This window comes from Suricata suricatta, chromosome 17 (genome assembly GCF_006229205.1).
Source record: "Suricata suricatta isolate VVHF042 chromosome 17, meerkat_22Aug2017_6uvM2_HiC, whole genome shotgun sequence".
NCBI classification, from domain to species: domain Eukaryota; kingdom Metazoa; phylum Chordata; class Mammalia; order Carnivora; family Herpestidae; genus Suricata; species Suricata suricatta.
The window spans coordinates 14,209,329-14,234,049 of record NC_043716.1 but is presented as its reverse complement, the minus strand read 5'-3'; the positions used below and the strand labels follow the sequence as shown (position 1 = coordinate 14,234,049).

At 53.4% G+C, this 24,721-nt stretch overlaps 1 protein-coding gene across 1 annotated transcript; it reads left to right on the top strand.

The window, feature by feature from the left end:
- The first annotated feature begins 294 nt into the window (after positions 1-294).
- DOC2B (double C2 domain beta) lies at positions 295-24,626 on the top strand. Its single transcript, XM_029928902.1, has 9 exons — positions 295-427; positions 2,623-2,702; positions 5,594-5,668; positions 8,002-8,111; positions 8,251-8,377; positions 9,760-9,917; positions 19,699-19,780; positions 20,643-20,739; positions 21,327-24,626. Exons 1-9 carry the CDS (start codon positions 295-297, stop codon positions 21,461-21,463), a joined length of 999 nt encoding a protein of 332 aa, XP_029784762.1. The 3' UTR covers positions 21,464-24,626.
- The last annotated feature ends 95 nt before the right edge of the window (positions 24,627-24,721 follow it).

Here is a 24,721-nt window from a genome sequence, read left to right as displayed (position 1 = left end):
GGTGGCTCAGTCAGTTAAGCATCCGGCTTCGGCTCAGGTCATGATCTCACGGTTCGTGAATCTGAGCCCTGCGTCAGGCTCTGTGCTGACAGCTAGCTCAGAGCCTAGAGCCTGCTTCACATTCGTATCTCCCTCTCTCTCTGACCCTCCTCAGCTCGAGCTGTCTCTCTCTGTCTCTTATAAATAAATTAATGTAAAAAAAAAGTTAAAAAGAAAAAAAGAACATCCGCTCTTGCTGGTGTCACGGGCGGGGCTGAGGCAGGGTGCCTCCTCTGCTCCGGCGGGAGACGGGCCATGGGTGGGCCTGAACTGAACGGCAGACTGATCCTGTCCCATAAAGCCAAGAGCTTTGGAGAATCTTACAAAAGCGTGGACCTGGAGAAGCCGGGGCCCACGGCCGTGTGCGCGGTTACAGGCGTGGTGGTGTGTACCTCACCCCCCCAGCCCACCTGACCCAGGGGAGCCAGGGGCCGGCACAACCAGATACAGTTAGCGCCGAAGCAGGCAGCCCCTACTGATGAGAGCACCTCCGGCGCCACTCAAGGCCTAGTGACGCACAGTTTGGACACAATTCTAGTAAAGATTCTCCCCTGGGTTCGTAGAAGAAACAGGGGACCATTGAAAAGGAGGGACAGCCGAGTGTGGTACCACAGGCAAGGATTCTAAGGGAAGTTTCAAGCTGATGGCAAAGGGGGAGGCAGAAAAGTGAAGGAAACAGAAGTGACCATTTGTATGTTCTGTTCACAAAGGCTGGAGGGCCGCGACCCAATGTGGAGAGATCATTCCAGAAGGCATCTCAGAGGGGCAAGTGCAGGTATCTCAGGAAATCGCCAAAATGGATCTGCTCCTTCTCTAGTGACGTCCTGAGCGTTTGCTGTCCCCCAAAGCACAGTGCTGTGAGGGTGGGCGCTGTTGTGTCTCCATTCTGCACATGAGGAAACTGAGGCACAAAGAGGCAAGAAAAGCTATCTAAAGTCACACAGCAAGGAAGCATGGTACATCCAGAACTTGAACTCGGGGTTAGGTGTCAGAGAGCAGGTCTCTAACCCCATGTGTGCCCCTCCGAGGCAAGGACAGAGACTCAGCTGGGTGCCTTACATGTGTTAGGAGCCAGGGGGCAAGGCAAATGCAACTTGGTGCCATCACCTCAGAAGTAGGGGCAGCTCTGCATACGTGGGCCTTAATTTGCCCATTTCTCTGCAAAACCCAACTTTGCCATGCCGGGGCCCCTGCATGGGCACATGGTCCCTGTGGATCTACGCCACTCTGCCAATCTAGTGTAAAAGCAGCCATGGGCAAGCTGTGAAGAGAAGAGCCTAGCCGGACTTGGCCAGTGGGCCATAGTTCATTCTAGAACCATGTTGGGTGCCGCTGGCCAGAAAAGAGCCCCGCCCTCTCCCAGCCTCACTCCAGCCACTCAGCCTCCCACCCTCCAGCTGGCCCTTTCCCCCAGCACCACTCTGCTTTGGCCAATCCCTACTCATCCTGCATGGCCCAGGTGAAGCATCACCTCCTCCAGGGAGTCTTCCCTGGTGGCCCCAGGTCACATCCGCGGACCTTTATCTAGCTCAGCAGACTCTGTTAGGGTAGATGCTTTTCACCTGTTTCTCCTGTTAAGCTAAGCCTCCCTTGGGGCGGGAACACTACTTCATTGATATCCTCATCCCTAGAAACTAGCTTGTAATCATGCTTGTTAAAGAATGAGTGAACGAGCGAGCGGATGAATAAATAGGGTGCCAGTTGACCAGCCCAGCAGTCTGTGTCTGGGCTTCTAAAGCCAGCCTGCAAATTTGCATCTCGCTGTTCAAAGACTTGCCCCTGGAGGTCTGCCCCCCTCACCCACAAGCCCTGCTTTCATGCCAGGAGCCACGTCAACATGGAAGGCCACAGCTGCCATGCATGATTGTCCCCGAGGGCTGCAGCTGCACCCAGTTATTGCCTTGTGCTCTGCCCGGCCCTAGGGAGTTGGCTGCTGCCTTTAAGAGGCTTGCAGCCAGCAGCATGGCTCCTTGCAGCCTGCACGGGGCCCCCTCCCCGCCACCAAGGGTCCAGAGAGACTGGGAGCCACAGCCTTAGGTGGCGGTGCTGCTCCTGGGGGCTGGGGCGGGAGGAGTGGATCAGCCCGTGAGCCTGGCCAGGACCCACAGCCTCTCCAAAGCCCTGTCTCCTCTGCCTTCTCACCAGGTCCTTGTGACACTTAAGGGAAACTGAGGCACAGAGCCAAGACTGGTAGCTCCATGAGGACGGCAGAAGGACAGAAACCTTTAGCTGAGTGCTCTGTACACAGGGCACACTGGGCACAACGCTGGGCCAGCCCCAGCCCCACAGCACAGCATAGGGGCCTGGGCTGCGGGGCTTGGCACCTGCGTTTGACCTTTGAACCACCGCTGGCAGTGACCGGGGTTGACATAGCCTCACTGAGCCTCTGCTCCTCTGTCCTCTGGAATGTGAGGAGGGTACGGCTCACCTCCCAGGGTTGGTGGGACTAAGAGGCTGGGTGGAGGGATTGGGCGCAGTAGGTGGTCGGTTGATGATCGCAGTGGGCACCTCGTCCCACCACACAGGGGCGGGTGAGGCTCCCCACTGTGGGGCCAGTGCGTGACCCAAGCCCTCTGTCTGCAGCTGCCCTGGGCACGCTGGACTTCAGCCTGCTTTATGACCAGGAGAACAACGCCCTGCACTGCACCATCAGCAAGGCCAAGGTAGGCCCCCGCCAGCTCCCACGCTCCCCGGGGTCCAGGGCCCGGGCTGGAGGTGGGGCGCTGAAGTCTGAGGCCAGTCCTCCCCACTGTTTGCTGCCCAGGCCCTGCAGCACCTGCACCGTGGGTGCAGGGTAGGGAGGGACCTCTGGCCTAAGTCATCTCAGCTGCCCTAAAAGGTCCTGCCCAGCCAGACACTCAGGGAAGGAGGAGAACAAGGAAGCAGGAAGGGAATGAGAGAAGGGAGGCAGGCGTTGGGGGCAGAGCTGGGGAGGAGCTGTGGAGGGAAGGAGGGGAAGGGGAGAGATGACAGATGTGTCCTGTGAGACAGGGGAGGGTTTGGATTGGTCGCCTCGGGGCCCCCTGAAGTTCCCAACACCTGGGCAACCCGAGGAGGGGGTGGGCACCTGCGTCCTGCCCCAGGCAGGGGACTCCTCTTGGGTGGGCTCAGGGTACCGGCCTTGCTCTCTGGCTTGGGGCTGGGAGCGCCTCCCACCTCAGGCTGGTAGGCATCAGCTCTCTTCTTAGCCTTGCTGTTCCCTCCACCCCCTGCATCAATCCTTCTGGGCGGAAGGTGCCAAAGTTGATGTTCTCCCGCAAGGTAAGGGCGGTAGTGCAGCCCAGCGCGACTCCCGGTAGAGCCGGGAGGGCCCTGGGCCAGGCTCGGAGCGAGGAACTTCCAGCAGCGCTGCCTGGGCCCAGACCCCTCCCTCAGCCCCAATCCAGAGACTCTCTGCCCCTCAGAACCCCACCCATGGCTCTGCCTGCCTCAGCTGTCCCGCCTGGCCTGGGCCCGCACACCTGGACGGCCGTGCAGGGGGAGTAGGGTCCACTTTGGGCCCAGGGCCCCAGTTGGGCACTTCAAGGCCTGCATGTGCCATCCCGGGCCTGCTCCCTCCTCAGAAGCTGCCCCGGCTTTGATGCAGGGTCTCCATCCTGCCCCTGGGTGATGAGCTGAGAATCTGGTGATGACCCCCAGCTGTGCCAACGAGGAGTGCTGGCCGAAGGGCTGGGCAGATCCCTTTTCTCTACCCAGCTTTGTAGAGATTGTCCCGGCTTGAGAATTAGGAGTGGGCACCTACTGCCAGGCCACTCTGGCCAGAGCCACCCCATCTCCTCCCCACCCCAGACACCGGGTCCCTCCTGTGCTATGTGCCCCCTTTCCTACCCAGGCTCCAGAGGGGCTGTGGGTGTTCTGGGGAGGGAGGCCCGCATGTCTGCAGACATGGGTTTCTGGCCACCTGTGTGCACACACGTGTATATCCTTTAGGGGTGTGTCATTCAGGGCATTGGAGGTGGGGGGTGGGAGGACCCCAAGTCATAGAATGACCCCATTTTCCAGGTCATTGTCTGCTTAGATCCAGTTTTGCAGGGGAGGGCCTAGGAGGAACTGGAGCTCTGGATTGGGGGCTGGGGGAGCCAAAGGGCAGAAGTAGGGCTGATGGGCAGAGCCCCTTGGGGGGCTCTGGGAGGAGGCCAGGTGCCTTGGAGTTGGACCCTAACTAACTTGGCCACTACCCTCTGGGTAAGCAGGGCACCTTCCGTTTGCTCATCTGCAAAATAGGGTTAATCACCCCCACCTGTGTGGTGGCTGTGGGCATTAAGTGAGGAACTGCTTGGTACCAGCTGCTATCCTGGAAGACTGCCTGGTGGCAAGCACCCAGGCCCACCCACACAAGCAGAGGGACTGGGAAAGCGCTAACCAAGCAGCTAGTGCTCAGCACTTCAGGGACAGGCTGTGAGGCCAAGAAGAGGGCCTTGCACCCGGAAGGGCCACCTCATTGCCATGGGCATATAACGGGACCTCAGAGCCAAGCCTGCAGATCCCGACACAGCTGGAGCCCCAGCAGCTCCTACACAGCTCAGATACCCCCATGCCAGCCCTCGGTCGCCTCTCTGGAATCTTCCAAGGGGCCAGCGGCCCCCTCCACTGCCAGTCCACCCCTGGGAAGTGGGAACCAGTAACCCCTTTTACAGATGATACAGCTGAGGCTCTGGGGGCAAAGGAATGCTTCCAGTTTTCCAGGTAATAAGTGTGGGGGCAGAGATCTGGGCGCCAGCCAGCCAGGCTCTAAAGCCTGCTGTTCCTTCCCTGTAGCAGAGCAGTGGGGACGGATTTGGAGCCCTAACCTCAAATCCCAGCCCCCCTGCTCTCCAAACCAAACCAGGGTGGGCGTGGGAGCTTCTGTTCTCCTTGGAGGTGGGCCTGGTCTTGAATGGCTGTTCATGTGTGAAGCCACGGGGTTGGAGCTCAGCCCCTACCGGCCGCGGCTGCCTCCCTCCATGCTTGGGTGCCAGCGCGGGAGGAAAATAGTTTTCAGAAACGAGAGCAGTCATGAGGTCAGCTGAGCCCCTGTCTGCTTCTGGCTCCATTGGCCCCCTAGCTGTGCACACTTGACAGAAGGTTCCCAGCTAGTCAGGGGTGCCATCTTGTGGATGACCCGCCACAGGCAGCCAGGACGCATGGCCTTGGATGCAGGCTGGCAGGGAGCTGTGGCAAACCCTAGAGAATCGGAGCCTGGTCTCTGGGATCCAGACCGTTTTCCCATGTATTTGGGGAGTGGGGGAAGAGGAATCTGGAAGAAGCAAGGCCTCCCCAAAGCAGGATAAAGGGGTCTCCTTCAGAGCAGGGTGAGTCACCTGGCCTCCATTCTATGGAGAATAGAAAGTCTGGTGTGCCAAAGGCAGCCCATGACCCCTGCCCTGGGCCAGGACCCGTGTGGGGAGGGGAGATGGCTCCAGTTCTGAGAGGTGGGCTCAGGGGTCTCTGCAACGAGGGTCGTGAATGGAGAAGGCCTGGGCACAAGGGGTGCCTGCAGACCCAGGTGCCCAGAGGCCCTTGCTGCTCTGTCTCCAGCGCCCGTTTCACACCTTGGCTGTTCCCCTCCACTCAGGGCCTGAAGCCAATGGACCACAACGGGCTGGCAGACCCCTACGTCAAGCTGCATCTGCTGCCAGGAGCCAGTAAGGTGAGGGCGTCTACCCCCAAGGCTGCCACGCAGCTCCACCTGCTGGGACAGGGGCCCGCGCTGGGCTTGGAACTCCCATGGAGGTGCAGAGCCTCCCCTGTCTCCTCACAGCCTAAGCAAGTGATGGGCCCTCAGCCCTTCCCCTCCACCCAGAGCACCCAGTCAGCCCCACACCCCCCAGACTTTCCGGGAACCTCAAGTCAGCACTACCTGCCTAACAACTGGGAAAACCCTCCGGCGAATTTCTAGGCCAGCGTTTTATAAGCAGCAGTGTCAGTTGGAGGTTATGATGCGTAGGGATTGGGGGGAGGGCTCTGTGGCCCAGTAACATCAGAAAGCCCTGTTATGCTCCAGGACTTGTCAGAGCCTTCAATGTGTAGATGGCCTTCTCTGTGCCACTCCACAAGGGGGATGGAGGGGATAGAGTCTGCCCAATTTGACTACAGAACCCTCATTCCTGTACTAGGTAACCCAACAGGCAGACCAAGCATGTGGTGCACCTAAGAAAAGTTTTCTTTGAAAAGATTTGCTACTGAGACAAAACACCAAGGGGACCCTCTGCCATGGAAGGTCTAGACTTTCTTGCATGTGTCTTACAGTTCCTTGGTTTCTTTTTAATTTCATGGGAGGGAGAGTTAGACCATCTCTTCAGGGGCAGGTTCTGTGGACCCCGTTGCTGGGCAGGAGAGGGATCCACTTTGCTTCCCGGAGGGCCCCAGACGGGGAACACGGGACCCTGGAGCGTGAGCAGCAGAGCCCCCCAGCCGGCGTCCTTGTCACGGCCCACTCTAGGAAACCAAGCATTAGGAAAGGACTTCCTGGCCTCTGACCTGCTAGGAAGAGTCTGTGACGGAAATGCCCTCCTGGGCACAGGGCCTCCACGTCATGGACTCTTCCAGGCCAGCTAAGCAGGGACGAGGCTGTGGGGCATTGGGTTGCTAGAGCCCAAGTTGAGTCTGCAGCCTAAACCCCCTATGCCAGTGTGTAAGGGCTGAGGCTCCCCACCAGTCCAGGAGGGCCACCTGGCAGAGGCAATTACTCCCTCTCCAGGAAGGTGGCCTGTGCCTGGAGCAGCTGGCCCTCCACTCCTGGCCTCTGTGTCCTCACGCTGCAGGTAGTAGGACTCTCGGGGCCCGGAGGGCTGAGGGCATTGTGACGAGAATGTCCCTAGATCGAGAGCTCGATGGCTGTGACTCTCCAGACTCATGGGACCTAGAGGCGGCGAGTCGTAGGGACCTCACCACACACAAGAGTTCCCGCATAGGCCAGTGTTCTGTAAAAAGCAGTCTCCCCATAAAGAGCGCTCCCAAAAACCATGCTGAGAAACAGGTACCACTGTGCCCTTTTCCACAGCAGGGAGCCTGACGCTCAGGGAGGGCGAGTGGCAGGATGGAGTGGGGACTGGTGCCCAGGCTGGCCTGACCTCTGAGTTGGCCAGGGTGGCCGACCTCAGGGGGAGCCCGTCGTGGGCTGAGTCCCAAGTGGGCAGGACCGAGCAGGAGTATAAAAGCACCAAGAGCTAGGGAAGCACAGAGGGAGGAGTGGAGGTGATGGGACAGCCCCGCAGGCAGGCGTTTTCCAGGAGGTGGGGGGCCAGGTGGCAGGAAGAGCCCGAGCAGAGGCACGGAGGGGTGTGGGAGAGGAGCCGGCGCCCGTGCCTCCTGTGGAAGCACATGCTAGGGGCCTGGAAGCGGGGACCCCCCCCCCCGCCCTGGTGTTAGTTTCCTAGCGCTGCCCTCGCTGCGTACCACCCACTCCGGGCCTGCAGCCCCCATGGGGGTGACACCCAGTGTGGAGGGGCTGTGGGTGAGGTCATTCGCACCCTCTTCCAGCACCAGAGGCTGCCCGCACCCCTCCCTCCCCCCCACTTCTCTGCTGCGGCCACCTGGGACTTCTGTTGTATTGCTCGGATGCTCCTCGCCTCCCTCCCTCCCTCCCTCCCTCTTCAGCTTTCAAGGGCCCTGTAATCACCTTGCATTGGGCCTGCCCGGATCACCTGGCTAATCTCCATCTCTTATTTTCTATTTTTATTTTTTAAAGTTTAGTTTTTGAGAGAGCAGGTGTACATATGCACATGTGAACAGGGGAGAGGGGTGGAGAGGGAGGATCCCTAGCAGGCTCTGCGCTATCAGCACAGAGCCCAACACGGGGCTTGACCCCACGAGCCGTGAGATTGTGGCGCCAACCCACTGAGCCACCCAGACGCCCCAGTCTCCGTGTTTTGAAGTCGGCCGATTCCCAACCTCCTTCCCCTGGGCGTGTTCACAGCGTCCGGGACGGACGGGCAGGCCTGGCCTCCCTGACGCTCACAGCACCATCCCCGCTCTCACCAGGCAAATAAGCTCCGAACGAAAACGCTCCGAAACACTCTGAACCCCACGTGGAACGAGACCCTCACTTACTACGGGATCACAGACGAGGACATGATCCGGAAGACCCTGCGGTGGGTGAGGGCCCCCAGCGCCTCCCTCACCCGTCCCCTGCCCCAGCCTCCCTGCCTGCCATGCACAGCCCCGCAAAGCAAAGTGAGAGCCCCGCCTCTCCCCAGCCCTTGTCTGAAGAGCTGGCCCCTCGTCCTCCAGGGTCTCCGTGTGTGACGAGGACAAGTTCCGCCACAACGAGTTCATCGGGGAGACGCGCGTGCCCCTGAAGAAGCTGAAACCCAGTCGCACCAAGACGTTCAGCATCTGCCTGGAGAAGCAGCTGCCGGTGAGTGGGGGATGGGGCTCTACAGGCCGTCCGGGGCCCTGCCTGCTCAGAGCCCAGGGCCAGCAGCATTTATGGAGCACCTACTGTATGCCTGGCCTGGCTTCAGGAGCTGGGAGAACAGACAAAACTCCCAGCCCCTGTGAAGCTCAGGCAGGAGACGGACTGTGAGCAAAGGGAATTGCCCCGACGGAGCCTGTGTGAGGCCGTGCTCAGGGGCACGAAGGAAAGCTCAAGTGGTCCGTGGTTTAGACGAAGATTCAGGAATATTCCTGGCAGAGAGAATAGCAGGTGCCAGGTCTGTTAAGAGGCACGACAAGAGGCTCACTGGGTGGGGCAGGGAGAACAACGGGACTGGCAACCCCGGAACCCAGCTTAAGATAACCACTCTGACAGTGAAGACCCCTTAGGTATGTTTTAGGTTTTACAGGGTCTGTGAATGTTACTGTTCTCAGTAAGTACTGAGTAATTCCCAGTCAATCCGCCGTCTTTCTGTGAAACAGCCCAGTGTATAATGTCCCCATACCCCCGCCACACGCACACATTTGGCAGCTGAAAAGGTTCCTGCTCATTCATATTGTTCAGTGTTCACGCATCACACAAACTAGCACAAGAGCACTGTGTACTGAGGCCGTCGTACCCAGAGCCCCGGGCCCGAGTGGCTAAATCTCACCCGCCTGGTCTGGGCCGTTAATAACGGCCGCCCAGCACTGTGCCGAGAAAGATGCCGAGGCTTCGTCTGAGCTTCGAGTAGGCGCGGTGACCCGCCAGTCTGTCTGCTCTGGTGTGGGAGTTGGGGAAGGTGGCCCTGCCCCCCCCACACGGGAGTCCCATCTCCAGAGGTGCAGGCAAGACTCCTGCCTAGGAGAAGCCACGTGGGACAGCACTTCAGGGACGGGCAGAGGACCGTCATGGGCAAAGGGACGTGGCTGGGACTTCAGGGAGAGGAGCCCCCTGGAGAGGCCCAAGGACGGGCCCTGGGGCCTTTAGCCGGGTGTGTTAGGTGGACGGGGGTAAGGAAGTTCCAGAAAAGCAAGAGCCAGACAGTGGAAACCAGGCTCTCAGGAGGGTGAGGAATGGAGACCTAGTGGGGACAGGGAGGCAGACGGGGAGAACCACAGTGGAGGTTTGGTCCCTGAGGCAGCCCCAGGCAGGGGCCAGGGCACATGAGGGGCCTCCCTGCTCCCCTTGGGGTTGGGAATATGTCAAAGCTGTCTTCTGGGCTCTCCCCAAGGGGGGTCCCCCGTGCCCTGAGGGCTCCAGGAAGTAGGTTGATGAGGGGTTGAGGCCAGGGTGAACCCGCGCCACCTGAGGGCCAGCAGCTCCTGGCTGAGGGAGGGGGAGGGGAGCATGTGAGGACCACCAAGTGGTTGCCTGCCTGACAGGTGGACAAGACGGAAGACAAGTCCCTGGAGGAACGGGGCCGGATCCTGATCTCCCTCAAGTACAGCTCGCAGAAGCAGGGTCTGCTGGTCGGCATCGTGCGCTGTGCACACCTGGCTGCCATGGACGCCAACGGCTACTCGGACCCCTATGTGAAGACGTGAGTGAAGGGCCCGGGCCGGCCGTCTCCTGCCCCCTCCCCCTCATAGGACGGGAGCTGGTGGGGCAGGTGCTAAAGCATCTCGGGGGCACGGTGGGCGCTGTGCCTACAGGGGCATATTCTCTTCTTGGCAACTCTGGGTTAAGTCTGGCCAGCCCCATCTCACAGACGAGGAAACTGAGGCCTGTAGAACCTGAGTGGCTTTCTAGGTCATTTAGAGAGCATAGTTGTCTCCTGACATCCCATTCAGATTTGCCCTTGACTGTGACCTTAGGAGGGGCCAGGCATGGCCCAGAGACCTGGAGAAGGAGCTCTGCCGGGACATGCCCATGCATGCCCAGCCCGGTGCCACAGGTGCCCATCAGGGCCCTGCCCCGCCCCGCCCGCGGGGCCCATAGTGGTGCTGGAGAGAAACCCTAACTCGGTGGGGGCAGGGCGCCAAGGCCATCATGAACGTGTGCCAGGCCATGCGGTGACCCTAGCTCTGAGGGAAGGCAGGAGCTGGTGGCCCCGCGGACAGGGAGGAGGCAGGGCATGTGGCGAGCACCGTCTGTGCCTGGGGCGGAGGAATAGAGAAGCTAAGACCTAGGAGCGGGTGAGCCTGGCCTGAGGGGACGGTGAGGAGCCCCAGAGGCCTCGGGACGCCTTGACCCCCCGGGGAGGCCCGTGCGGCCACCTGCCATTCCCACCAGCCTCCGTTATGTTTCTGCCCCTTTTCAGGTTCTATTGGAGGGACGCCTGGCTGGCTCAGTCAGTGGAGCGTGTGACTCTTGGGCTTGTGATCGAGCCTCCACATAGGACGTAGAGATTATTTTTTAAATTTTAGGGGCAGCTGGGTGGCTCAGCTGGCAAAGTGTCCCACTCTTGACTTTGGCTCAGGCCAGGCATGATCATGTTCTGTGGGATCGAGCCCTGCTTCGGGCTCTGTGCTAACATGGTAGAGGCTGCTTGGGAGTCTCTCTCTCTGCCCCTCCCCCACTTGGCATGGTCTCTTGCTCTCAAAGATAAAAAATTCTTAAGGTCACTTACTTAAAATTTAAAGATTTTAAAGTCGGATTTTTATTATCCTAAAGCATGGTATGGCCACTTAACAAAACCGTCTGCAGTTCGTCACAAGTTAGATATGGAGTTAGCACGTGACCCCGCAAGTCCCTGCAAGAGCACTGGAAACACGTGCGTGCACAGCCTGGTACAGGAGTGTCCAGAGCAGCGTTATTCACAGGGGCCCAAGTAAACCACCTAAATGTCCCTCAGCCGCTGAGCGGGTAGACGGATGGCGGCACAGCCACACCATGGAATGTTATTCAGCCATAAAAAATAGTGGAGTACAGACTCCTGCTAGAACCTGTGTGAACCTTGAGAAGAGTATGCAAAGATTATGCTGAGTGAAAGAAGCCACACATTGTGTCATCTCATTTATACGAAAGTCTTAAATAGGCAAATCCAGGGGCTCCAGGGTGGTTCAGTCCGCTAAGCCTTGGACACTTGGTTTAAGTTCAGGTCATGATCTCAGTGTGGAAGTTCGAGCCCTGCATCAGGCTCTGTACTGACCGCTCAGAGCCTCCTTGGGAGTCTGTGTCTCTGCCAGTCTCTGTGTCTCTGCCAGTCTCTGTGTCTCTGCCAGTCTCTGTGTCTCTGCCAGTCTCTGTGTCTCTGCCAGTCTCTGTGTCTCTGTATTTAAATTTATAGGCAAATACATAGAGACAGAAAGCAGATTAGACTGGTAGTTGCCGGGCTGGAAGGAGATGAGGGGGAACGGGCAGTGACTGCTAACAGGTGCTACATTTCTTTCTGAGGTGATGAAAATGTTCTAAAACTGTGCTGGTCGCACAACTCTGAACATACTAAAAGCCATTGTGTATTTCTTTAAGTAGACGCCATGCCCAACATGGGGCTTGAACTCGGGACCCTGAGATCAAGAGTCCATATGCTCTTCTGACTGAGCCAACCAGGTGCTCTCAATTGTATGTTCTAAAACCATGCATTATATAACATGTGAATCCATGTTTTTTGAGAGAGCACGAGCAGGGGAGGGGCAGAGAGAGGGAGACACAGAATTGGAAGACAGGCTCCAGGCTCTGAGCTAGCTGTCAGCACAGAGCCTAATGCGGGAGTCGAACCCACAAACCGTGAAACCATGACCTGAGCTGAACATGGATGCTCAACTGACTGAGCCACCCACGCGCTCCTAGAGCTGCTATTTTTTTTTAAATCCAATGGCATCAGGCCCAGCAGCACTGCTGGGTATAATGGGAAACTGACCATGGTGCAGGGACCACTGGCTTCCACATAAAAAGCAGTGATTTGAGGGGTGCCTGGGTCACTCAGTCTGTTAAGTGCTGGACTCTTGATTTCTGCTCTGGTCATGATCTCACAGTTCATGAATTTGAGCCCCATGTTGGGCTCTGCACTGACTGTGCTGAGGCTGCTTATGATTCATGCTCTCTCACTCACAATAAATAATAACTTAAGAAAAAGAATAAACCAGTGTTTTGGGTCCCCACCTCAACCATGAGCAAAAGCATGATTTCCAGTGGATTAAAGATCACTGTGAAAGGAGGTGCTATAACCATCCAGAAATAATCAGGAGATTCTTTGTAGCCATCAGAGGAAGAGTCCACGACATCCAGTCAGCTAGGCAAATATGTGCACCCTGTGGCGGCATTATGTCCCTTCCAGGTTTGTATCCTAGAAACCGTACGGCGGATGGGCTGAATTTTGCAGCATTGCTCAGCATAGCTATCCACTCTAAATAGCCAAGCATTCATCGGCAGAGGAACAGATTAATAAAATGTGGCATATGCATATAATGAAGTACCGTGCAGTTAAAATGAATACATCAGGACTAGATAAATTAACGTGAACAGCTACCCAAACATGCTGGTCCCCAGAGCAAACTTCAGAACAGTGTACACAGTGTGATGCTGTTTCTGCATACTTGTGTGTATCAAGCCCTGCACAGAAGGTCGCCGCAGGGGTGGTCTCTGGGGAGGAAGCGGGGCAGGGACTGGAGAAGGCAACAAAGTGCCTCCGCTTGTAGCTAGAATGCTGGAGTTCCCGTATGGAAGGAAGAACAGTCCCAAGCCAAAATGGTGTGAAATCGTAAAATCTGGCTCCATGTCCACCTGCCAGGAATTCCAGGGTCATATGATGGATTGTCAGCTTTATTGAGATATAATTTACACACTGTAGGTTTCTCCCCTTTTGAAGCTCAGCTGCCGTATACGATCTTGCTACCATCATTGCCATCAAGATCTAGGATACTTCTGTACGACCCCAGAAAGCACTCTGAGCCCCATGCAACCACTGATTTGTTTTCTGCCCTAATAGTTGTGCCTTTTCCAGACTTAAAAGAAGTTTCTTCATTTTGAGACCGCGAGAGAATGTGTGTGCACACACAGGAGCAGCAGAGAAAGAGGCATGGACAGAATCTCAAGCTGGCTTTGCACGAGAGCCCGATGCGGGGCTCAAACCCACGAATGGTGAGATCATGACCTGAGCCAAGATCGAGAGTCGGGTACCTAGCTGACTGAGCCACCCGGGCGCCCCTCCAGACTTCCTTATAAAGGCAACCTTTTCAGCATGTTGCCTTTTGAATCTAGCTTCTTTCATATAGCAAAATGCATTGGAGAGTCACCTCCAAGATTATAAGCACCAGTAGTTTGGTCTATTTTATTACCAAATAAAACCACAAGTTGTTGCTCAGTTCGCTTAATGGTGAAGCACATTTCAGTGTTTGTTTTGTTTTTTTAGTGTTGTTGAACCACAGTGTTCCCCTGTCACCATATAACGCTATGACAATCCCTTTGACTGTTTTCCCTCTGCTGTACCTTTTATCCCTGTGACTCGTTCCATAACTGGAACCCTGTATCTCCCACTCCCCTTCGCCGATTTTGCCAAAACCCCCCCCACCCCCGCCCCCACCCCTCTGGCAACCACCAGTTTGTTCTCTGTATTTATGGCTCTGTTTCTGATTTGTTCACTTGTTTTATTCTTTTGGTTTTACATGAGTGACATCATAGGGTATTTGTCTTTCTCTGACCTATTTCATTTAGCATCATGCTCTCTAAGTCCATCCATGTTGCTGCAAATGGCAAGATCTCATTCTTTTTTATGGCTGAGTAATATTCGTGTGTGTGTGTGTGTGTGTGTGTGTGTGTATCACCTCTTACCCATTCATCTATCCATATCTTGACTATTGCAAATAATGCTGGAATGAACACACAGGTGCATATATCTTTTAAAATTAGTGTTTTCATTTCCTTTGGATAGACACTCAGTAGTGGAATTACTGGCTCATAGACTATCTTTTTCCCATTCTAACTCATTGCTGAGGGATAATTGGCACATGAGGTCCCATTAGTTCCAGGCGCACAACAGTGATTCAGCACGTGTGTTATGCTGTGCCTGCCGCAAGTGTAGCTACCGCCTGTCCCCATGCAGTGTGACGACGGTACCACTGACTGTATTCCCTGTGCTGTGTCATTTATTCTCATGACTTGTTTTATACCTGGAAGCCTGTATTTCCCACTTGCGTGGGTATTTTCTGAGGACCTTCCATACAGCTCTCCACCGGGGCTGTACCAATAGACATCCCACCAGTGCGAATGAGACTTCTTTTCCTCCACGTCCTTGTCAATACTGATTTCTTGTCTTTCTGATACTAGTCATGTGAGATACCTCAGTGTGGTTTTGATTTGCATCTTTCTGATGAGTGATGTTGAGCATCTTTCCACGTTTCTGTTAGCTGTATGTCTTCTTTTGGGGGGGACTTATTCTGCCCATTTTTAATCAGCTTTTTTTTAGTGTTGCATAAACTCCTTATATATTTTGGATATTAATCCTGATAACAGATATATCATTTGTAAATATCTTCTTTCACTAAGTGGTCTTCTCGTTTTGTTGATGGTTTCCTTTACTGTGCAAATGGTCCTTATTGTGATGTAGTCACAATAGTTTGATTTTGCTTTTGTTTCCCTTGCCTGAGAAGACCTATCTAGAAAAATATGGCTGAGGCTGATGTCGGAGAGATTACTACTTGTGTTTTCTTCTAGGAGTTTTATGGTTGCAGGTCTTATATTTAAGTCTTTAATCAATTTTGAGTTTATTTTTGTACAGGGTGTTTAAAAAAAAAAAGGTGGTCCAGCTTTCCCAATATTATTTACTGAAGAGAACATCTTTTCCCCACTACATATTCTTGCGTCCTTTGTTGTATATGAAATGACCACATAAGCATGGGTTTGATTGTGGGCTCTCCAGGGGCGCTCAGGTGGCTCAGTTGGTTAAGCATCGGACTCCTGATTTCAGCTCAGGTCATGATCTCCTGGTTTGTGAGTTTGAGCCCCAGATTGGGCTCTGCACTGACAGTGTGGAACTTGCTTGGGATTCTGTCTCTCTACCCTTACCTCGCTCTCCCTCTCGAACATTTCAAAACAGAATGAATTATGGACGCTCTGTTCACACGCTTAACTGATTGAGCTACCCAAGTACCCCTTGTTCTTTTTAAAGAACCAGCCCTGGGGCGCCTGGGTGGCTCAGTCGGTTGAGTGTGTTTGTGAGTTCGAACCTCGCATCAGGGTCTGTGCTGACAGCTTGGAGCCTGGAGTCTGCTTCAGAGTCCGTGTCTCCCTCTCTCGCTACTCCTCCCCTGCATGTGCTCGCTTGCTCATTCGCTCTCTCAAAAAAAAAATTTAAAAAAAAAAAAAAAAAAAAAAAGAACCAGCCCTTGGTTTCATTGGTATTTTCCTGTTTTTAAGCCTTGACTTCATTTATTCTACTCTGATCTTTATTATTCTTTTAGCTTTGGACTTTATTATCCTTTTTCTAGTTCCTTCAGGGTAAGGTTAGATTGTTTGAGATTTTTCTTGTTTCTTGAGGTAGGACTATCTCTCTCAATTTCTCCTAGAACTACTTTTGCTGCATCCCAAAGATTTTGGATCATCATGTTTTCATTTTTGTCTCCATGTATTTAAAAAAATTTTTTTTGATGTTTATTTTTGAGAGAGAGCACAAGCAGGGGAGGGAGGGAGGGAGACACAGAATCTGAAGCAGGCTCCAGGCTCTGAGCTGTCAGCACAGAGCCTGACGTGGGGCTTGAACTCATGAGCTGTGAGATCATGACCTGAGCCGAAGTTGGATGCCCAACCGAGCCACCCAGGCGCCCCTGTCTCCTGTATTTTTAAATTTCCTCTGATTCTTTGTTGACCCACTGGTTGTTTAGTAGCATGTTGTTCATCCTTCATGTGTTTGTAATTTTTTTCCAGCTTTTTTCTTCTGATTTCTAGTGTCGTACCATTGTAGTTGGGAAAAATGCTTGATAGGATTTCAGTCTTCTTAAATATAGAGATTTGTGGTCTAACAGGTGATCAGTCTTGGAGAATGTTTCATCTGGTCTAACGTGTCATTCAGAGACCCTGGCTCCTTACTGATTTTCTGCCTGGATGGATGTAATTGGGGCATTAGTCATCTGTTAGTGGATTAATGTCAATTTTGTTCTGTTAGTATTTGTTTTGTGTCTTTAGATGCTACAGTGTTGGGTAGACAGAGATTTTTAGCTGTCGCATTTTCTTGTTGGACTGACCCCCTTATTACACACTGCCCTTCTTTGTCTCCTTTGTTCAAGTCTGTTCTGTCTGAGGTATTGCTACCTCAGCCCCCCACCCCCACTTCCGGTTTCATGTAATATCTTCCATCTCCTCATTTTCAGTCTGTCTTTGAGTCTGAACTGAGTCTTATAGACAACAGATACACATGGGTCTTGGGTTTTTTATGCATACTATGACACCTTGTCTTCTGAGCACTTAGACCATTTAAAGTAATTATTGACACGTGTGCGCTTTCCATGTTGTTAATTGTTTCCTGTTAGTTTTTGTGAGTTTCCAGTTGTTGATGACTGCATAATGTTGCTAACGAACAGGTTTTTGTGTGGATCTAGGTCTTTATTTCTCTTCCTCACCTCCAACATTCTTCAGTACATATTTTCTAGTGTTTCCACAATGAATTAGTGTTATTTATGTAAAAAAAAAAAAAAAACCCCAACAGAAAAAAACCAACGACATAGACCACTTTCTGCCTTTCAAGCCAGCAAGGATTTTTTTTTTAATATAACTGGAAATCTGTACCTCTTAATTCCCTTCGCCTATTTCGCCTGTCCCGCCGTTTCCTCCCCTCTTGCAAGCACCAATTTGTTTCTGTTTGAGATGTTTCTGATTCTTTGTTCATTTGCTTTGGTTTTCAGGTTTCACATATAAGGGAAATCATATGGTACTTCAGTCTCTCTCTGACTTATTTTGCTTAGGTCCATCCATGTTGCCACAAGTGGAAAGCTCTCTTTTATGGTTAATATTCCATTGTGTATACATACAAATATATATACTACATACATGCACACAACTTACATACCTAACGTGTACACATGACATATATACATGCATGTAGAACCGTACACACTCATATACATCCATATACTGCATCTTCTTTACCCATTCATCTATCGACGGACACTTGTGTTCCTTCCATAATTTTTAGTTCTAAATGTTTCAACAAACATGGGAATACGTATGTTTTTGAACGAGTGTTTTTGTTTTCTTTGGTATACCCAGTAATGGAATTACTGGATCATATGGTATTTCTGTGTTTAATCTTCCGAGGAACGTCCGCACTGTTTTCCACCGTGGCTGCACCAGTTTGCATCCCCTCCAACAGGGACTGAGGGAGCCCTCGTCACATCTTCACCAACGCCTCGTCTATTTGATAACCCCTTACACCTGTCAGAATGGCTAGTATCTCGTGGTTTTGATTTACATTTCCCTGATGATTATTGATTTCCTGTATCTGTTGGTTATCTGTTTATCTGTTCTAGAAAAATGTCTATTTAGGGGCACGTAGGTGGTTTAGTTGGTTAAGCGTCTGACTCTTGATTTCTGTTCAGGTCATGATCTTGTGGTTTGTGGGTTCGAGCCCTGCATTGGGCCTGGCACTGACAGTGCAGAGTGTGCTTGGGATTCTCTTTCCCTCTCTCCCTGTCCCTCTCTCTAAGCTTTAAAAACAAGATTTAAAAAATTTTTAAAGAAAAATGTTTGTTCAGGTTCCCCTGCCCATTTTTTAATCATTATTGGTGGGGTTTTGGTGTTGAGTGTATAAGTTCTTTATACACTCTTTATTGGATATTAGGGACACCTGGGTAGCTCAGTTGGTTAAGCATCAGGTCATGATCTCCTGGTTCATGAGTTCGAGCCTGACCTCAGGCTCTCTATCAGCAGATCCTCTGTCTTCCTCTCTCTCTCCTCTGCTCTTTCAAAAATTATTTAAAATTTTAATTATTTTGGGTATTAACCCTTTCTCAGATACATCATTTGCAAATATTTTCTCTTTAAGTTGTCCTTTTCATTTTATTAATGGTTTCCTTTGCTGTGTAAAAACTTATTTTGGTGCAGTCCCAATAGTTTATTTTTGCTTTTGTTTCCCTTGCCTGAGGAGACACATCCATAAATGTCGCTAAGGCTGATGTCCAAGAAATGACTGCAAACCAGCAAGGATTTTAAAGGCAGCCATATCAGCTTTGTTGAGGGTACTAGGCATCATCCATACAGCCTTTCCAGAGGACAGTTTGGCATAATGAAGCAAGGAGCTTGATACGTGTGTGCCTTTGGGTGGGTAATGTCACTTCTAGGAATTCATTCCTTCATTGAACAGGGGTTTGCTGACCTACCCCGTGTACTGAGCCCCAAGCAGGGTGCCAGGAAGCTGGTGAGGAGTGAGGCAGGTGCCATGCTCACTCCTGAAGCACACTCAGCAGGGGAAGGACCATTATCCCTCAGCTGTCCACGCAGGGCAGGATGAGAAGTTCTGCAAAGGACCGCCTGTCTTGGGTTGAGAACCAGCCCTGTGCTGAGCAGCTGTGTGACCTTGGGCCAGTCCCTCTAACTCGGAGCCTGATGAAAGCAGCCCTTCTGCATCAAAGTCTAAGGAGCTAATACCTATAGAGGAACTGGCTCCTAAGCCAGGCTTCACTCTCCCTACAGAGAGCACGGTTGCAGGGCACCAGGGGGCTCAGTTGGTAGCATCTGACTCTAGCTCAGGTCATGATCTCGTGGTTCATGAGTTCAAGCCCCACATCAGGCTGTGCTGACAGTACAGACCCTTGAGCCTCAGATTCTGTGTCTCCCCTGCCCCTACCTTCCCCCCACCTCTCTGCCCACCCTCTCTTCCTCGCACTCTCTCTCTCAAACACTGAAAAAAAGAAAGCACGGTTGTAACTTCCTCAAAGCTCCAGTGAGGCAGAGGTGATTGGTTGTATAACTCTGGGAATATACTAATACATTATATGTTATATATAGTATTTATATAATTTATGCTTCACATACTTTAGAAAGATGTTCATAGTAGGTGAATTCTACCTGGATAGATCTAAAAAAAAAAAAAAACAGCAAAGCTCTAACAAGGGACCAATGCTGTTAAAACTTTTTTTCTGGTGGGAAAGGTAAGCTTTATGAAAATTAGACTTCCAGAAACCCAGAAAAACCTTGGGGAGAAGGGGACTCTGTGGTTAAATTCCAAAATGGGCATGGGGTCAGGAGGCTAGGTGACAAAGGAACCACTGGCTTCTCCCACTGCAGCTGACCACTAACCTTGGCCACCAAGTAGTGCTGGGGTGTCCTATGGTTCAGGTGAACGGGGGCCCGGGGGTCTCTGGGAACAGAAAGCTTGTCCAAGCTCAGCTAGCTCCGTCTATACCCTTAGCTTGTCCCACCCCCTGCCCATTTGTTGGTTTTAATTCCAGATACCTGAAGCCAGATGTGGACAAGAAATCCAAACACAAGACTGCAGTAAAGAAGAAGACCCTGAACCCCGAATTCAATGAAGTATGAGGGGCTGGTGAAGCTGCTTGCTCCCCTGAGGGCAGGGTTTGCTGCAGACACTGGCTTTTCCAAGGGTTACTATGAAAGTGAGCAGTGGGGAGGGGCCAACAGGAGAGCCCCTAACCATGGGAGGTTGGGGAGAGACAAGGCCAGGCCGAACCAGGCCACAGTGGTGCAGACGGAGGTGCCAGGAGTCCTGGAAAGCCCTTCAGCGGATCCAGGATGGGACTGTGGCCATGTAGGCTGTGGAGGTGAAAGGGGGACCCAACAAGAGGGGAGGTGCGAGATGGAGAAGCACGGGTGGGAGGTGAAAATTTGAGATGTCCCCAGGTCTTGAGAAGGCCTGTTCCGGGTAGATCCTGAGGTCCTCAGCTCAGGGGGCAGGTGCACCTGGACAGGAGCAGAGGGGCCTAGGGGAGAGCTGGAGTGACTGGGGGGTCCCGCAGAGGAGACCAAGGAGATGCCTCCAGGGAGTGAAGGGGGTACCAGATGTCAGCTCATCCCAGGAGCCTGGGGGGAAGTGGTTCTCAGAGCCAGACCCAAGAGAGGCCAAGCACACCAAGGTTGCCGAGTGTGTGTGGATTTGGTAATAAGTTCTTGGGGAGCTGGAGAGAACAGCTTTGGTGACCAAGGAACAGGTATGTTGGAGGGCAGGGGACCCGAGGACCCCAGCCAGGCGCTCAGGCAGAAGTAGGTGGACTGCCACTGTCTACCACGGAGCACTGATCACCCTGCCACTCCCCACCTGCTGCCTTCCTTTTCTACTTCCATTCATTCATCCCCTCACTGCACCCCAGAGCCTTCCTGGCCACTGGCCAGGTTCCAGATCCCACGGCGTTGGCCCTGACTCTCTTCTTGCCACCAGGAATTCTGGTACGAGATTAAGCATGGGGACCTGGCCAAGAAGACCCTGGAAGTCACTGTTTGGGATTATGACATTGGAAAATCCAATGATTTCATTGGTAAGAGGACCCAATGAGAATGTCCTTTAGCCACATGCGTGTTCTGGGTTCACAGAGGACAGTGGCCCTGAATCCAGGCCCCAGCTTTCCCCAGCCACAAGGCCTCAGCCTTTATCCAGCCTGACTCTATGTGACAGAGAGAAAGAGGGACCCAGTGAGGGAAAGAGGTCTGGGAGGGTCACAACCCAGTCTGTGTGGAACACTGAGAGGTGAAGATGGTCAGTGCTTCGGGCTGGACTCTGAGCCCTTGGGGCCCTGAATTCCGGGTCCACACTGGCATCATGGCTGTGCATTGTGGAGCTGCCCCCGTCCCTTGGCTCTGAAGATATGATGGCACTTTACCCCCAGCACTGCTCTGGCCCTGGCTAGGGGAAGGACAGGATCCCAGGGCTCTGGTTTGGCTCGGGGTGGGGGATGGGAGGCAGGCTGAGAGTGTGGCGCGGTAGTCACACCACTGGTCCCCCTCAGAGCCTGGTGGGCAGGGTGGAGAGTCCAGCCTTGGGGCACTGGTTCCACAGGGAACTCCTGCTCCCTCTCAGGCCCTTGGGAGTCAGAAGGTCACCGTGTCCCCGGCTCCCTTCTTGCAGGAGGTGTGGTTCTGGGCATCAATGCTAAGGGCGAGCGCCTGAAGCACTGGTTTGACTGCCTGAAGAACAAGGACAAGCGGATTGAGCGCTGGCACACGCTCACCAGTGAGCTCCCAGGGGCTGTGCTCAGCGACTGACCAGCCCCCACCTGCTGCCGCACCCGCCCCTGCCTGTCACCTGGCCCAGCACTCAGCTGCCACCAAGGGCCTTGGCCCTCATCGTGGGGGGGTTCCAAGCTGCCTGCTCAGACACAGAGCCACTGCAGCCCCCGCTTGGAGGCTGTGGAGGGCCTAGCCACTCCGAGGGACAGCAAAGCCAGAGAGCCGGGCCTGCTTTCAGCCCCTGGGGCCCAAGAGGGCAGGAGGGTGGGAGAGGACGTTGGCCTCAGCACCCACCCCAGGGAAGGGAAGGAGGCCGTCCAGGGGGTGAGGACTACTTGAGGTCAGCAGTAAGTCAGGAGTCCCCAGGCTGAGAGAACAGGAGTGCAGGGGTACCTTTGCCTTGATGGGGCCAGCAAGAACTGCTGAGGGGGACATTAGGGAAAGGAGATTTGGAGAAGTTCATTACCAAGAGGGGGTTCTTAACTACATCTGTTCATCTCTGGCAGATGGAGAAAAGTTGACCTGAGAGCAAGAATGGTCAAGTTCCTCCAAGCTCTCACTGAACACAGGCAATTGGCAAGCACTTCATTCAATGATTCCACGAGCCCCTGGAGAAGGACGAGAACCAGGGCCTGCCCTCTTGAGAGTTCCTTGTCTAACCAGGGAGCTAGAAACAAACCATTACTACAGGGAGTGGGGAATGCCAAGGCCAGGCTGACATAACCTGTGAGTGCCATGGATTCTGACTCTGCTCAGAGGTAGGGAGGGCTTCCTGGAGGAGGCGATGCTTCAGCAAGACCTTGATGGGGAAGTGGGGTTTCTAGGCAGAAAAAGAGGAAGAGCAGTGTGTGCAGTAGAAATGATCTACAAAGGCCTGGAGAGGAGTGTACGGTGATTGGTCACTGCAAGATGTGGGGTCTCTGGAGACGGTGTTAGTAGGACAGGAGTGAAGCCTAGGGCCACTGTCACCCAGCCCTACTCACCCCACCCCTGCCAGCCAGCCCCAGCTCATAGTTACGGGGTAAGTGATGGAAGCACTGTGGTCAAATGATCTTGGGTCAGGGTTGAGTTCAGTCCTCAGACCCAGTTCCCCTCCCCAAGAACCTGGAGGATGGATCTAGCCTCTCATTACCACCAGCTTAAGAATGAGGCCAGGTCTACTTAAGAGTCTCCTCCCTGCCCCTGTGTTTTTTTTTTTTTTTTTTTTATGAAGCAAAAAGTCCCTATCCTCCCCACCTTCTTCCCTTCACCCACCCCCACCCTCCCACCTCTGAGTTCAGGACTAGGGAGTGAGAGGCCCAGATGACTACCCTACATCATGACCCTACTGTGGCCACTGATGTCCCCTTCAGAGTGGGGGGTGGCAGCCCAAGGCCTCATTTCTGGGAAGGCCTGTGAGGCTGGCTCCTTCCTACCTCCAAAGCTGAGACCCCCTCCTTGGTGGGCCTGGCATGCTGAGTCAGGTTGAGGGCACTGGCATCTTGGGGCCCAGGTGTGAAGTCCCAAACTTTTCCTGCTTTCAAGGCTGCTGTATGAACAAATGAAAAACCAGGGAATTCATGTTTGCCCCATCACTACACTGATGGAAAGTGACCTCTCACAGCTGGCAAAGGCCAGACTTCACAGCCTCTGCCTCCCTGCCAGCCCAGAGCTATGGACACAAGAGGTCCATCCTGTTTGTTTAGCTGCCTGCTGCAGACACAAAGCACATCACCATCTGAGGCCTGAGGTGATGATTTGAATTCCACCAAGTGCCCATCAGCCCTTTCCCACTTTGCAGGGACAACAGGATTCCGGCCCCCACACAGTTTGCTGGTCCCGGAACCTTGGTTTTCTCGTCTTTAAGGTAGCTTTGTGTACGTCAAGGGTTTTACATGCCCTGTCATAAAAAATCTTCACCCTTCGGTGGGGGTACGGCTTGTCATCCTCACTTGACAGATGAAGCTGAGAGTCAGAGGCTGAGCAGTCTCTCTGTGTCACACAGTTGGGAAAGGGCAAACCAGGCCTCAGCCCAGGTCCTGTGACTGCCACATTGTCTGGGAGATGGTACTCCCTAGGCCTCACCCTCCTGGGCTGTCGAGGGTTCAGCAGATAGAAGACTTGGCAAGCTCTGGTGCACGGTGAAGGGGTAGGACCTCCTGCTGCCTCCAGTACGTGGCTGTGAAATCATTTATGCCACTTAGTGCCCAGGGAGGGACGGCTGAGCGCCTGGCCTGGCCTGTGGGGACCTCTGGGGAAGCTCTGAGTCCGGGGGCCAGCCTTGCTCCTTCCAGGGGCTCAGGTACGGGTCCCTCTTTTCACCACCAGGCTGGCATGTGGGAACCTCTGGGATTAAGAGACGGGCTGTTTTGGAGGAGCCTCCTGTCTGAGTGAGCCCTAGGTTTCTTAGCTTTGCTTCTTGGAGGGCCTCATTCAGAAAGGAACCCCTTTGTGTGAAGATAGGTGAGTTGAATGGCAAGGCCAGAAGGGGACAGGAGTCTCAACAACTACCTTATTAGATACCAGGAAAACAAAGCCCCAGCTCTTTACTGCCCCAGGCTGTGCAAGGGTAGAGTTGGTCCTACCTGACCAGGGCCAGTCAGCCCAAGTGGAGGGTGGGTTGCTTAGGAAGGAGTGAGGGAATCTTCGTCTGGACCCCTTGTGGATTAGATCTGTTAAAGAAAAATCTCTTTGGGAAGCTACAGTATCATCTCTTGCTTTGACCCCAACCTGGCATCTTTCCTGTGGTCTATCAGCCCCACAACAGATGGGGAAAATTGATGCCCCTCCCTACCATCCACCCACCCACCCATTCCAAAGTTTGGGAAATCGCCTGATGGCCTGTGGCATCCTCCTCCACCCCCCACCAGCCCTTCCCCCTAGCCAATCTATCCCAGCCCGTCTTCTAACCCTGAAGCGGTAACCTCCTGACCCCTAGCGGCAAGAGCGAGGAACTGCACCTCTCGGCCCGTGCATGTCCTTCTCAAACCCAGAGAACCTCCCGATGCATGGACTCTGGCTGTCGTTGACGCGGACTCTCGTGCACTGCTTAACACCGTTTTGCTACCATGTGGTGGCTGCAGAAAACGTCCTTAAGCTGCGGCCCCGCATACAATTTTTGTACTTTAGTCTGACCTACTCGAAGGTGTCCTTTTTAAGTCTTATTTGTTAATATTTATAACGACATATAATCCAAAGTAAATGAAAACGTTCATGGCAATTATACTGGCTTGGGAGACTCCTTTAAATAGATATGGAGGAAAGGCCCGAACGAGAGAATGGCAACTGAGGCTCATTTAGCACATTGTCTCCTTT

Coding starts and splice junctions, on each gene's coding strand:
- DOC2B (XM_029928902.1), top strand. CDS start 295: ATGGGTGGGCCTGAACTGAACGGCAGACTGATCCTGTCCCATAAAGCC. Junction 8,378..9,759: donor GCCTGGAGAAGCAGCTGCCG/GTGAGTGGGGGA, acceptor CCTGCCTGACAG/GTGGACAAGACGGAAGACAA. Junction 9,918..19,698: donor TCGGACCCCTATGTGAAGAC/GTGAGTGAAGGG, acceptor TTTTAATTCCAG/ATACCTGAAGCCAGATGTGG.